The sequence below is a fragment of the Cyrtonyx montezumae genome, unplaced genomic scaffold, assembly GCF_038088225.1.
Source record: "Cyrtonyx montezumae isolate F1298 unplaced genomic scaffold, pur_monq_1.0 scaffold_133, whole genome shotgun sequence".
NCBI classification, from domain to species: Eukaryota; Metazoa; Chordata; class Aves; order Galliformes; family Odontophoridae; genus Cyrtonyx; species Cyrtonyx montezumae.
This window is the reverse complement of record NW_027071863.1, coordinates 1-12844: the sequence shown is the minus strand read 5'-3', so window position 1 is coordinate 12844 and position 12844 is coordinate 1. Positions and strand designations below refer to the sequence as shown.

The 12844-nt window shown below is 69.7% G+C and overlaps 3 protein-coding genes across 4 annotated transcripts; all 3 read left to right on the top strand.

Annotated features, from left to right (window-relative positions):
• Positions 1 to 16: 16 nt before the first annotated feature.
• Positions 17 to 1687, top strand: HAX1 (HCLS1 associated protein X-1). 2 transcript variants are annotated; one of them, XM_065731194.1, is made up of 7 exons: positions 17 to 86; positions 168 to 388; positions 458 to 555; positions 669 to 714; positions 786 to 901; positions 1303 to 1453; positions 1569 to 1687. In XM_065731194.1, the coding sequence occupies exons 1-7, from the start codon at positions 34 to 36 to the stop codon at positions 1685 to 1687; spliced, it is 804 nt and encodes a 267-aa protein (XP_065587266.1). In that variant the 5' UTR covers positions 17 to 33. The 2 variants fall into 2 exon arrangements, with proteins under 2 accessions (XP_065587266.1, XP_065587265.1); XM_065731193.1 differs by having other exon boundaries at positions 168 to 555.
• Positions 1688 to 2356: 669 nt separating this feature from the next.
• On the top strand, positions 2357 to 5410 carry AQP10 (aquaporin 10). The gene is made up of 6 exons (XM_065731191.1): positions 2357 to 2461; positions 3057 to 3183; positions 3279 to 3416; positions 3497 to 3615; positions 4845 to 5062; positions 5251 to 5410. Exons 1-6 carry the CDS (start codon positions 2357 to 2359, stop codon positions 5408 to 5410), a joined length of 867 nt encoding a protein of 288 aa, XP_065587263.1.
• A 301-nt stretch (positions 5411 to 5711) lies between these two features.
• On the top strand, positions 5712 to 12367 carry ATP8B2 (ATPase phospholipid transporting 8B2; the record flags this gene model as incomplete). Its single annotated transcript, XM_065731176.1, is given in 25 exon segments — positions 5712 to 5848; positions 6222 to 6280; positions 6801 to 6914; positions 7022 to 7103; positions 7106 to 7119; positions 7259 to 7320; positions 7394 to 7481; positions 7614 to 7684; positions 7781 to 7860; positions 8946 to 9088; positions 9090 to 9105; positions 9176 to 9264; positions 9335 to 9451; positions 9453 to 9535; positions 10253 to 10461; positions 10621 to 10664; positions 10741 to 10906; positions 10980 to 11023; positions 11025 to 11169; positions 11341 to 11408; positions 11410 to 11457; positions 11520 to 11684; positions 11765 to 11876; positions 11993 to 12098; positions 12181 to 12367. Coding segments are annotated over 25 exon segments (2373 nt in total), but the record flags the coding sequence as incomplete, so codon positions are not given.
• Positions 12368 to 12844: the final 477 nt, after the last annotated feature.

Below are 12844 nucleotides of genomic sequence, written 5' to 3'. Positions count from 1 at the left end.
GGCGGCGGCGCGGCGCTTTGCGGCCGGAGCGCGATGAGCTTTTACGACGCTTTCCGCGGTTTCTTCGGCTTCCCGGGGCGCGGCAGGTACCGGGCTCGGCCCCCCCTCCCCCCCCGCCACCTCCCGTTCCTCCCCCGGTGTCCCGCTCTGAGCGCCGCGCTCCGCAGGCCCCGGGATCCGCTGTTCGGAGCGCCGTGGGACCGGGACGAGGACGAGGAGGAGGAGGAGGAGGAGGAAGCCCAGGGCCTCCCCGGGCCGCCCCGCCGCGATGATTTCGCCTTCAGCTTCGGCTTCAGCCCCGGCGGCGCCTTCGAGGAACTGCTGCGGGACATGGGCGAGCTGCTGGGCGCCTTCGGGGGGGGCCGGGCCGGGCCGCCCCCGTCCTTCGGTGGGGAGAGGGGCTGGGGGGGATCCGGCGGAGCGTTCAGGCCCGGGCTGACCCCGGCGCTCCCCGCAGAGCCCCCCCTGCCCGGCCCCGGCGCGGGGCGGCCGCTGCGCGACTCTATGCTGAAGGAGCCCGAGGGTCCGGCCCGGCCGTGGGGGCCTCTCCCGGCGGTGGGTGATGCGGGACCGGGGGGGGTGGTGGTGGTGGTGGTGGTGGCGGGGGGGGAACGGTGGTTGTGTCCCCTCCGGGCGCCGCTCACCGCCCCTTTGTTTTTGCCCCGCAGTTGGAGGAGCCCTCCCCGCCGGCTCCGGGACAAAAGGAGGACCGCGGTGGGTGCAGCCGTGGGGCGGGGGGCTGGGCTCGGCCTCCCCCTCCCCGCGCTCACCGCTGTCCCCCGCAGACCTGGACTCGCAGGTGTCCTCGGCGGGGTTGGGCACCATCCTGCGGCCGCAGCGTCCCGCGCCGCGCTCCTATTTCCAGAGCGTCTCCGTCACCACAGTGACGCTCCCTGATGGAGTGAGTGCCGACCCTGAGCTGCCACGCGGCACGGGAGGGCTGGGGGGGCTCATACAGCTGCGGGGTGATTGGGGGGGGGGCTGAAAGATCACAGAGCCATGGGATCGCAGCCAGGTTGGGTTGGAAGGGCCCCCCCCCGGCCCCAGCTCTCCGAGTGCTGGCTGCCCCCCAGCACAGCTCAGTGTCCCAGGGCCCCCTCCGCCGCCTTGGGCCCCTCCGGGGAGGGGGCACTCCCAGCTCTGGGCAGCGGTGCCAGCTCCTCGCTGCCTCTGGGTGAACAATTCCCCTCTCGCATCAGAGCCGAACCTCCCCTCTGTTCATTTCAAGCCCCTCCCCCCTGTCCTGCCCCGTTAAGTACCGGCGGCCCCTCCCGTGCCTGCAGGGTGAACGGGCTCCGGCAGGCAGTGGAGGAGCGCCGCACGGTGCGGGACAGCCACGGCCACCACGAGACCACCGTCACCCGCAGGAGGGGGGATCAGGCCTTCATCACCACCACCAAGGAGGACGGGCAGAGCAAGGACTACCGCGAGGAGGTGCTCAACATGGATGACCGTGAGTGGGGGGGGCCGAGGTTTGGGGGGTGGGGGGGTGGGGAGCGCCCTGGTGCCCTCTGAACGACCCCCCCCCCCTCCCCCCCCCCCCCCCCCCCCCCCCCGTCGCTCCGCAGGAGAGCTGGCGCAGTTTGCGGGCACGTGGCCGCAGAGGGATGAGATCCTCACCCCCCCCCGGAGCGATTCCTCGTCCCTGCTCGGCAGCTTCTTCCGCCGCTGGTTCTCCGGCTGGTAGCTGCGTGAGGAGCGCGGGGTGGGGGCCACCCACGGGGGGGGGGGGCGGTGGGTGGCAGCCCCCCCCCCCCGCTCTGTGCAGGTGGGGGCGGTGCTGCTGGGACGCCGGGGTTGGGCTGGGGGCTGCCCCCATGCGTTAACGGGTGGGGGTGAGCGCGCGTGTGTGTGTACAGAGAAATAAAGTCTATTTATGCTATGGGCAACGTGCGCTGCTTTTCGGGGTGCTGGGACCCCCGTGGTTGGGGGGGGGGGGATCCCGCTGCGGTTCTGGGGGGTGGGGGTGCAGGTGTTCCCTGCCCTCCTTCCCCGCTCGTCTCCCCGGCGCCGCGCTGACACCTCCCCTGGGTGCTCTCGAGGCCTGGGAGCCTTTCCAAGGGCTCCTCCTAAGGGCAGGGCCAGGTCCTGGCAGGGAACGAGGGGCTCTCCAGATGCACAGCTCCCACGCGGGGCAGGGCGGGATCGTGTGGGCCAAGAGATCCTTCAGGGTGGGTGGGAGTGGGGACGCGGCCGCTGCCCACGGCCCCACGTGGGACTCTGGTCCCTGCCAGGCGTTTCACCACCGTGGCACGTGGCCCCCAATTAGTTTAAAGTCTGCGTGTTATCACCCACCCCGGTCCGGGGCTGATAAAATCGGGCAGTGGAGCGGACGGGGCCGCTGCTGCCCGGCACCATGAGCTACGCGTCCTTCGTGAAGAGGGCTCAGGTGCTGCTCTGCATCCACAACCAACTGGCGCGGGAGTGCCTGGCCGAGCTGCTGGCCGTCTTCATCCTCATCGTGAGCAGGGCAAGGGGGGGAGGGGAGGGGGGACACACACAGCCCACCCCCCACCGCTGGGGTCCCGCAGCCCTGCGGCCGTGCTGCGCCCACCGGGGGCTGCCCGGGGTGGGAGGTGGGGGGGGGGGGGGGGTCAGGGCTGGGCCCCAGCCGTGGTTTGGAGTCACCGGTGGCTGCTGCTGCTCCGCCACGAGTGGGTAGAGGCGGGCGGTGCGGGCGGTGCGTGCTTCACGCTTCAGCCCCGGGGCAGCCAAAGGTTGAGAGCTCCGCGGCCTTGGGGCCGAAACCCGCAGCCGTGAACGTTGGCCGCCGGTGCCCCCCCCAGCCCCGAGCCCTCCCCGCGGTGCTGGATGACTCAGTCGCTGATAATTCCTTTCACCCATCATCGCTCGGGTCCGCGTGGACTGCCTCCCTGCTGCCCCGTCCTGCACGGGGAGCTGAGCCGGGGCGGAACCGCAGGGACCGCGAGGGAAGAGGCGGCGGAGCGGCCCCCCCCGTGCTGCCCCATCCCCACCCCACGGCACGGAGTGGGCACCGCGTGGGGGCCGCGCGTGGGGCTGGGAGCAGCCGTGTCCTCCTCCTCCTCCTCCCGCAGCTGATCACGCTGGGCGGGGCGGCGCAGATGGTCACCAGCTCCGGGACCAAAGGGAACATCGTCACCTCCTCCCTGGCGGGCGCGCTGGCCGTCATGGTGGCCGTCTACACGGCGGGGGGGGTCTCTGGTGAGGCTGGGGGCTCCGGAGGGGGGGGGGGGGGGCTTTGCTCTGCCCTCCCCCACCCCAGCACCGCTCCCAGCCCTTCTCCTGCCGCGCTGTAGGGGCTCACCTGAACCCGGCTTTCTCCCTCGCCATGTCCCTGCTGGGGCAGCTCCCGTGGTGGAAGTTCCCCATTTTTGTGGCCGTTCAGACCTTGGGGTCCTTCATCGGCGCCGCAGCCGTCTATGCTCTGTACTACGGTACGCGGAGCCCTCGGTGGGATGGCGGGGTGGGAGCACAGCCCGGGGGGGCTCAGCCGGAGCGCGGCTCTGCCCCACAGACGCCATCTGGTCCTACGGCAACGGGACCCTCACCGCCTCCGGGCCCCGCGAGACCGCCTCCATCTTCGCCACGTACCCCGCGGAGCACCTCTCCATCTCCAATGGCTTCCTGGACCAGGTGGGTGCCGGCCCCACACGATCCCACACGGCCCCACATGACCCTACAAAGCCCCACACGGCCCCGCAAAGCCCCACACGGCCCCACATGGCTCCACACAGCTCCACATGGCCCCATACAGCCCCACAAGAGCACACATGGCCCCGCACGGCCCCACATGACCCCACACAACCACACACAGCCCCACACAATCCCACACGGCCCCTCATGGCCCCACATGATCCCACACAGCCCCACATGGCCCCACATGATCCCACACGGCCCCACATGACCCCACACAATCCCACACAGCCCCTCATGGCCCCACATGATCCCACACGGCCCCACATGGCCCCACACAACTACACACAGCCCCACACGATCCCACACGGCCCCTCATGGCCCCACATGATCCCACACAGCCCCACATGGCTCCACACGATCCCACACGGCCCCACATGGCTCCACACAGCTCCACATGGCCCCATACAGCCCCACACGACCACACATGGCCCCGCACGGCCCCACATGACCCCACACAACCACACACAGCCCCACACGATCCCACATGGCCCCTCATGGCCCCACATGATCCCACACAGCCCCTCATGGCCCCACATGATCCCACATGGCCCCACAAAGCCCCAGTTGACCCCACATGGCCCCACAAAGCCCCACATGGCCACACACAGCCCCACACAACCACACACAGCCCCACAGGATCCCACACAGCCCCACATGGCCCCACAAAGCCCCACTTGACCCCACATGGCCCCACAAAGCCCCACACGACCACACATGGCCCCACAAAGCCCCACTTGACCCCACATGGCCCCACAAAGCCCCACTTGACCCCACATGGCCCCACAAAGCCCCACATGGCCACACACAGCCCCACACAACCACACACAGCCCCACACAACCACACACAGCCCCACATGGCCCCACAAAGCCCCAGTTGACCCCACATGGCCCCACAAAGCCCCACATGGCCACACACAGCCCCACAGGATCCCACACAGCCCCACATGGCCCCACAAAGCCCCACTTGACCCTACATGGCCCCACAAAGCCCCACATGGCCCCACACAGCCCCACACAACCACACACAGCCCCGCAGGATCCCACATGGCCCCACATGGCCCCACACAGCCCCACACAGCTCCACATGATCCCACACAACCCCACACGGCCCCACACGATCACACACAGCCCCACACGGCCCCCAGCTGAGGCCGCGCTGCCCGCAGGTGCTGGGCACGGCGGTGCTGATGGTGGGCATCCTCGCCATCACTGACACCCGCAACCACGCGGTGCCGCGGGGCCTGGAGCCGGTGGCCGTGGCTCTGCTGGTGCTCGCCATCGAGGTGTCCATGGGCTTCAACTGCGGCAGCCCCATGAACCCCGCGCGGGACCTGGGCCCACGGCTCTTCACGTTGGCAGCGGGATGGGGCACCGAGGTGTTCGGGTGGGTGTGGGGTGTTCGGGTGGGGGTGGGGCACCGAGGTGTTCAGGTGGGCGTGGGGATGGGGGTGTTCAGTTGGGCGTGGGGGTGGGGCACCGAGGTGTTTAGGTGGGCGTGGGGATGGGGGTGTTGGGGTGGGCGTGGGGATGGGGCACCATTTGGCCGCCCCACGCCCACGGCCCCACCCTCAGCAGGGGCAGAGCGTGGTGGTGGGTGCCGGTGGTGGCCCCGCTGGTGGGGTCCGCGTTGGGCACGGGGCTCTATCAGCTCTTCGTGGCCTTCCACCACCCCGACGAGAAGGAGCGGGAGGAGGAGGACGGCGGCCGAGCGCGCAGGCAGACCAAGCACTGACGGCCCCGCGGAGGCCGCACCGGGAACGGGGGGCGGGGGGTCGACCCCATTAAAGAGCCGTTCCGCGGCGCCGCGTGTCCGTGCCGTGGGGCCGTGCGGGGGGTCGGGGGAGGTGGGGGTGGGTGCATCCCCGGCCCCGCCGCTCCCGCATCACTTCCGCCGCGGCCGCGGGGCGCGCTGAGGTCGCGGGGTCACGGAGCCACGGGCCCGGTAGGGCCGCGGTGGGGCCGGGGCGGCCGTTGCCACGGCAACGCGGCCGTTCCCGCAGCGGCGGGGCGGAGCGGGGCGGGGCGAGGAGAGGACGGCCCGGGGCACCACCGGCAGCGGCTGCGGCCCCGCGGGATGGCGCCGGCGGGGCGCGTCCCGGGCCCGCAGCCATGACGGTGCCCCGGGAGATGCCCGAGAAGTGGCCGCGGGTCCGGGGCCCGGGGGGAAGCGGTGCGTGCGGGGCCGGAGGAGCGGGGACGCGGCCCGAGGGCGGTGGGGCCGAGGTGGTGGGAGGAGCCGGGGATCGGGGTGCGGGGTGGGTTGGGGGGGGAGGAGGGAGGGGATCGGGGTGGGGGGGGGAGGATCGGGGTGCGGGGTGCGGGGTGGGGGGTGGGGGGGGCGACTCGGGATGCGGGGTCGCGTGGGGGATGGGGGGGATCGGGGTGCGGGGTCGGCTCGGGGGAGGGAGGTCTCAGGATATGGGGTCGGGTGGGGGGGGACTCGGGGTGCGGGGTCGGGTGGGGGAGGGGGGGGACTCGGGGTGCGCGGGGTTAACGCGATGGTTTTGGGGCCGGGATGTGGGGCTGACGTTGCTGTGTTGCAGAGGAGGAGCGGCGGGTGCGCGCCAACGCGCGGGAGTACAACGAGAAGTTCCAGTACGCGGTGAGCGGTGCCCCCTCCCCTCCGTCCCCCCCTTCTCCCCCCCCCCCCCCCCCCCCCTTCTCCGCCGACCCCCGGGGGCTTGGAGGGCTCTCGGTGCGGTTCGGTGTCCGCCAGATGGGTGAGGGGGTCACGGCTTAAAGGAGAGAGCAGCACTGAGCTGTGGGGCGGGGGATCGTGGTGTGCTCCCGTGGGGGTCCTCCTCCGGACCCCCTCCCCTTCCCCCCCCCCCCCCCCCGGCTCTGCCCGGTTCCGTTCGGGTCTGCTTAATGAATGACCTTCCGGAGCAGCTGGGGGAGGGGCAGCGCTCACCTTGCCCTCCCCCCCCCCCTCCGTGGAGGTTATTGCTGCTGCTCCGCTCCAGGCCCGGCTGTGGCATCACTGCCTGCGGGCTCCGGGCTGGGGGGGGGGCACGGGGGGGGGGGTGCGGGGATGGGCAGGAGCTCAGCTCTGCCCCGGAGCGGTGCTGGGGCTGCGGGGTCTCAGCTCCTCCTCATCCTCCCATCGCCCATCCCGTCCCCAGAGCAACTGCATCAAGACCTCCAAGTACAACATCGTCACCTTCCTGCCCGTCAACCTCTTCGAGCAGTTCCAGGAAGTGGCCAACACCTATTTCCTCTTCCTCCTCATCCTGCAGGTGAGTGCTGGGGGTGCGTCCTCCCCCGGGGGGGGTTTGGGGGGGGGGGGGGGTGACAGCGCGGGCTGAGGCCGACCCTCCTCCCCATAACTCCGTCCCCATTGCAGCTGATCCCGCAGATCTCCTCTCTCTCGTGGTTCACCACCATCGTGCCTTTGGTCCTCGTCTTAACCATCACGGCCGTCAAAGATGCACCGACGACTACGTGAGTGCTGCTCGTGCGGCGGCGGCTGCCGTGGGACCCCCATCCCCCGTGGGACCCCCATCCCCCGTGGGACCCCCATCCCCCGTGGGACCCCCATCCCCCGTGGGGCTGACGCCGCCGTCCCTTCTCCCGTGCCCAGTTCCGCCATAAGAGTGACAAGCAGGTGAACAGCCGTCAGTCCCAGGTGCTGATCGGAGGAGTGTGAGTGTCACACGGAGGAGGAGGAGGAGGAGGAGGGGCAGCGCTGGCTCCGTGTGACACTGTCCCTCTGCAGCCTCCGGGAGGAGCAGTGGATGAACGTCCGCGTTGGGGACATCATCAATGGGGACATCATCAAGCTGGAGAACAATCAGTTCGTGGCGGTGAGTTTGGCCCCGTGGTGCAGCGTGGGGGATGTGGGGTGTTTGGGGTTTTGGGGTGCAGCGTGGGGTCCCCCCGGAGGAGGCAGAGGGGGGCTCAGCGCCAGCGCAGCCTTCAGCGCGTCTCTCCCGCAGGCTGACCTCCTCCTCCTCTGCAGCAGCGAGCCCCACGGGCTGTGCTACGTGGAGACGGCCGAGCTGGACGGGGTGGGTGCTGCCCTCGGCCTCAGTGAGGAGGAGGAAGGGCCGTGAGCGGCCGGGCCGGGCTGGCCCTCACCCCACACCGTGCCTCCTTCCCACAGAGAAACCAACATGAAGGTGCGGCAGGCCACCCCCGTCACCTCGGAGCTGGCGGACATCAGCACCCTGGCACGGTTCGATGGTGAGGACCCAAAAAGTGTCCTCGGTGACGGGGCGGCCCTCGGGGCTCCTCCTCCGCCACGTGGCCTGGGGTCGGCTCGGGGAGACCGGGCCGAATGTGGGGTGCTGCGGTTCGGTGGTGCAGAGAGGTCTGGGGAGCAGTGGGGCTGGGGGCGAGTGGGATGGGGCTGGGGGTGAGTTGCATGGGGCTGAGGGTGACTGGGATGGGGCTGGGGGTGGAACTGGGAGCAACTGGGATGGGGATGGGGGTGGGGGCGACTGGGATGGGGGTGGGGGTGAATGGGATGGGGGTAGGGGCGAATGGGATGGGGCTGAGGGTGGAACTGGGAGCAACTGGGATGGGGATGGGGCTGGGGGTGACTGGGATGGGGCTGAGGGTGGAACTGGGAGTGACTGGGATGGGGATGGGGGCTGGGGGCGACTGGGATGGGGCTGAGGGTGGAACTGGGAGCAATTGGGATGGGGTGGGGCTGGGGGTGACTGGGATGGGGCTGAGGGTGGAGCTGGGAGCGACTGGGATGGGGATGGGGCTGGGGGCGACTGGGATGGGGCTGGGGGCGACTGGGATGGGGGCTGAGGGTGGAACTGGGAGCAATTGGGATGGGGTGGGGCTGGGGGTGACTGGGATGGGGCTGAGGGTGGAGCTGGGAGCGACTGGGATGGGGATGGGGCTGGGGGCGACTGGGATGGGGCTGGGGGCAACTGGGATGGGACTGGGGGTGAGTTGCATGGGGCTGAGGGTGGAACTGGGAGCAACTGGGATGGGTCTAGGGGTGGAGCTGGGAGTGAATGGGGTTGGGGCTGAGGATGGGGCTGGGAGCAACTGGGATGGAGTTGGGGATGCAGTTGGGGATGGAGCTGGGAGCAGCTGGGCTGGGGCTGGGGATGGAGCTGGGAGTGGCTGGGATGGACTTGGGCTGGAGCTGGGAGTGACTGGACGGGGCTGGGGCTGGAGCTGGGAGTGACTGGGACGGGGCTGGGGCTGGAGCTGGGAATGACTGGGATGGACTTGGGGCTGGAGCTGGGAGTGGCGGGGCTGGAGCTGAACACGCGCACGATCTGAGCCGAGGTGACCTCTGCTGCCAGGCGAGGTGATCTGCGAGCCCCCCAACAACAAGCTGGACAAGTTCGGAGGGACGCTGTACTGGAAAGAGAACAAATACCCCCTGAGCAACCAGAACATGCTGCTGCGGGGCTGCGTGCTGCGCAACACCGAGTGGTGCTTCGGCCCTCGTCGTCTTCGCAGGTGAGCTGTGCAGCCGGGCAGCACTGAGCTGCAGGAGCGGGGCGGACTGCCGACGTCCTCCTCTGCCCAGGTCCCGACACGAAGCTGATGCAGAACAGCGGGAGGACCAAATTCAAGCGGACGAGCATCGACCGGCTGATGAACACGCTGGTGCTCTGGGTGCGTGGAGGGCAGCCCTGGGGGAGCGCGGTGCTGCCGGGTTGGGGCTCACGTCCCGTCCCGTCCCCAGATCTTTGGGTTCCTGGTGTGTATGGGTGTGATCTTGGCCATCGGGAACGCCGTCTGGGAGCACGAGGTGGGCGTCTGCTTCCAGATCTACCTGCCCTGGGACGAGGGGGTGCACAGTCAGTGCCGTCTTCTCCGGCTTCCTCTCCTTCTGGTCCTACATCATCATCCTCAACACCGTGGTGCCCATCTCGCTCTACGTGAGGTAGGGGCAGGGCTGTGGGGCTGGGCCGGGGGGGGTGAGAGGGGTGGGTGCCAGCAGCAGAGGGTCCTCTGGAGAGGGGGGGGAAGGGGATGGGGGACCCCGGGGCAGGACTGTGTGCGGGGCGGGCGTGGGCTGCTGTGCTGGAGATGAGCTGCATCTGCCCTGGGGGTTCCCCGAGCCCCCCTCCGGTCCGTGGTCCCCCCCCCGACCCCCCCGCTGCATCTGTCTGGCTGCTCCTGTCTCCCTGCCCTGGCTGCACGCTGGTTATTTTGCTCTGCCCTCCCGCAGCTCCCCGGCTCCTGCACTGTCCCCTTCTCTCTCTCTTTTAATTTCTCTCTCTTTTCGTTCCCCAGCATGGGTTCTGTCACCCTTAGCCCCGAGGTAAGAACGTATCACCCCCACCCCTCCCACTAGCTCGTTGCTGTCTGCCCTGGGGGCTGGGGGGGGTGGTTTGGGGGTGCTCAGGCATGTGAGATGCCGGGGGAGCCCTGCAGTGCCGGCCCCGCGTCCCGAGCCGTGGCAGTGGCTGTTGGCAGCACCGGGTGCGAGCTCAGCCCTGGGGAAGGGTGCGGGGGCAGTGGGTGCTGGGGAGCCCCAGGTGCCGGGGGGGGGGGTGTGTGTGTGTTGGGGGGGGGGTGTGTACCCCTCGCTGTCTCAGCACTGCCTTGCTCTGCCTGCTGACCCCTGTCTTCCCCCCCCCCACACACACACACACAGCGTGGAGGTGATCCGCCTCGGGCACAGCTACTTCATCAATTGGGACAAGAAGATGTACTGTGCCAAGCGGCGGACGCCGGCCGAGGCGCGGACCACCACCCTGAACGAGGAGCTGGGGCAGGTGGAGTACATCTTCTCCGACAAGACCGGCACCCTCACCCAGAACATCATGGTCTTCAGCAAGTGCTCCGTGAACGGGCACAGCTACGGTGAGCGCACGGCGTGGGGCATCTGTCTGCTCCTCCCCCCAGGGCAGCTGGGTGGGGGGCTCAGGGGGGCCGTGGCTGCCCCGTGGCAGTCCCAGCTGTGGGTGGCAGTGGGGCTGGAGTGCTCAGCCCTTTGGTTCACCCCCACGGCTCGCTTTGCAGGGGACGTGCAGGACGTGCTGGGTCACAAGGTGGAGCTGGGAGAGGTGAGGACGCTGCTCCAGCCCCGGGCTGCGTGTTGCCGTGTGCCGTGGGGTGACCCCCCTCCTCGGTCCCCACCAGAGGCCGGAGCCCGTGGACTTCTCCTTCAACCCGCTGGCGGACCCGGGCTTCCAGTTTTGGGACCCCGGCCTCCTGGAGGCCGTCCAGCTGGGGGACCCCCACGTGCACGAGTTCTTCCGCCTGCTCTCGCTCTGCCACACCGTCATGTCCGAAGAGAAGAGCGAAGGTGGGCGAGGGGGGCAGGGCCGCCCTCGTGGCGCAGGAGGGGACACTGAGCGCGTGCTGTCCCCCGTCCCCAGGGGAGCTGTACTACAAAGCGCAGTCCCCGGATGAGGGGGCACTGGGTCACAGCGGCCAGGAACTTCGGCTTCGTCTTCCGCTCCCGCACACCCAAAACCATCACGGTGCACGAGCTGGGCCGAGCCATCACCTACCAGCTGCTGGCCATCCTGGACTTCAACAACATCCGCAAGCGCATGTCCGTCATCGGTGAGCGCGGGGCTGGGGGGGGTTTGGGGGTGGGCTGCAGTGGGGCTGGGCAGCTCGGGCTCAGCCCACACCCCCACGGTGCAGAGATATTGCAGGGGTGTGGGTGGGGCTCGGAGGAGGGCCCGCTCCTGCCCCCTCTGAGCATGGCAAGCTGTTCCCCCCTTCCTGCAGTGCGGAGCCCCGAGGGCAAGATCCGTCTGTACTGCAAAGGGGCTGACACGATCCTTCTGGAGCGCCTGCCACCCCTCCAACCAGGACCTGAGCAACGTCACCACGGACCACCTGAATGTGAGAAGGGTTGGGGGGGGGGGGCTGCGGGCGGGGCAAGGGGGGGCTGCGTCTTCAGGGGATCGAGGTGTGGGGAGGGGCTGCGGACGCTGGTGTTGGCCTGCAAGGACCTGGAGGAGAGCTACTACGAGGACTGGGCCGAGCGGCTGCGCCGTGCCAGCGGAGCCCCCGAGGCCCGCGAGGACCGCCTGGCCCGGCTCTACGACGAGGTGGAGTGTGACATGATGGTGCGTGGGCCTTAGGCGTGGGGAGGGGGGGGGGCAGGGGGCAGCCTGGGCTGAGCCCCCCCCCCGTCCCGGTCCCACAGCTGCTTGGAGCCACGGCCATCGAGGACAAACTGCAGCAGGGCGTCCCCGAAACCATCGCCATCCTGACGCTGGCCAACATCAAGATCTGGGTGCTGACGGGGGACAAGCAGGGTGAGGCGCGGTGCTGCTGCAGTCCGTGGCCGTTCGTGGGCCGGGTCCACGTCCGCGAGGGCAGCGATGTGGGGCACACGTCCCCTCGGCTCAGCCCCACGTTCCCCCTTCCGCAGAAACGGCGGTGAACATCGGCTACTCCTGCAAGATGCTGACGGATGACATGACCGAGGTGTTCGTGGTCACGGGTCACACTGTGCTGGAGGTGCGCGAGGAACTCAGGTGAGGACGGAGGTGTGGGGCTGTGCCCCAGAGCTGGGGGTGCTCTGAGCAGACCCCCCCTCACCCCTCCCTCACTCCTCAGGAAAGCCCGGGAGAAGATGACGGATGGATCACGCTCCGTGGGCAACGGTTTCTCCTACCAGGAGAAACTCTCCTCCTCGAAGCTCACCTCCGTGCTGGAAGCCATCGCAGGCGAATACGCTCTGGTCATCAACGGGCACAGCCTGGTAGGGAGTGGGGAGCAACGAGGAGGCAGTGTCCTGCCTGCCGTGGGTCTGGTCCCCCCCCTCTGGCCGTGGGTCTGGTCCCCCCCCTCTGGCCGTGGGTCTGGTCCTCCCTCTGGCCGTGGGTCTGTCCCCCCCCTCTGGCCGTGGGTCTGGTCCCCCCCTCTTGCTGCAGGTCTGGTCCCCCACCCTCTGGCCATGATTCTGGCCCCCCTTTCTGGCCGTGGGTCTGGTCCCCCCCCTCTGGACGTGGGTCTGATCCCCCCTCTGGCTGCAGGTCTGGTCCCCCCAAATCTGGCCATGATTCTGGCCCCCCCTTTCTGGCCGTGGGTCTGGCCCCCCCCTCTGGCCGTGGGTCTGGCCCCCCCCTCTGGCCGTGGGTCTGGTCCCCCCTTTCTGGCCATGGGTCTGTCCCCCCCTCTGGCTGCAGGTCTGGTCCCCCAAATCTGGCCATGATTCTGCCCCCCCCCTCTGGCCGTGGGTCTGTCCCCCCCTCTGACTGTGGATCCGCCCCCCCCTCTG

Excerpts from the sequence above, each read along its gene's own strand:
- HAX1 (XM_065731193.1), top strand. The coding sequence starts at position 34 with ATGAGCTTTTACGACGCTTTCCGCGGTTTCTTCGGCTTCCCGGGGCGC. Across the intron at positions 715-785 it reads GGGACAAAAGGAGGACCGCG|ACCTGGACTCGCAGGTGTCC; the intron begins GTGGGTGCAGCC and ends TGTCCCCCGCAG. Across the intron at positions 1,454-1,568 it reads GGTGCTCAACATGGATGACC|GAGAGCTGGCGCAGTTTGCG; the intron begins GTGAGTGGGGGG and ends GTCGCTCCGCAG.
- AQP10 (XM_065731191.1), top strand. The coding sequence starts at position 2,357 with ATGAGCTACGCGTCCTTCGTGAAGAGGGCTCAGGTGCTGCTCTGCATC. Across the intron at positions 2,462-3,056 it reads TGGCCGTCTTCATCCTCATC|CTGATCACGCTGGGCGGGGC; the intron begins GTGAGCAGGGCA and ends CTCCTCCCGCAG. Across the intron at positions 3,184-3,278 it reads CACGGCGGGGGGGGTCTCTG|GGGCTCACCTGAACCCGGCT; the intron begins GTGAGGCTGGGG and ends GCCGCGCTGTAG.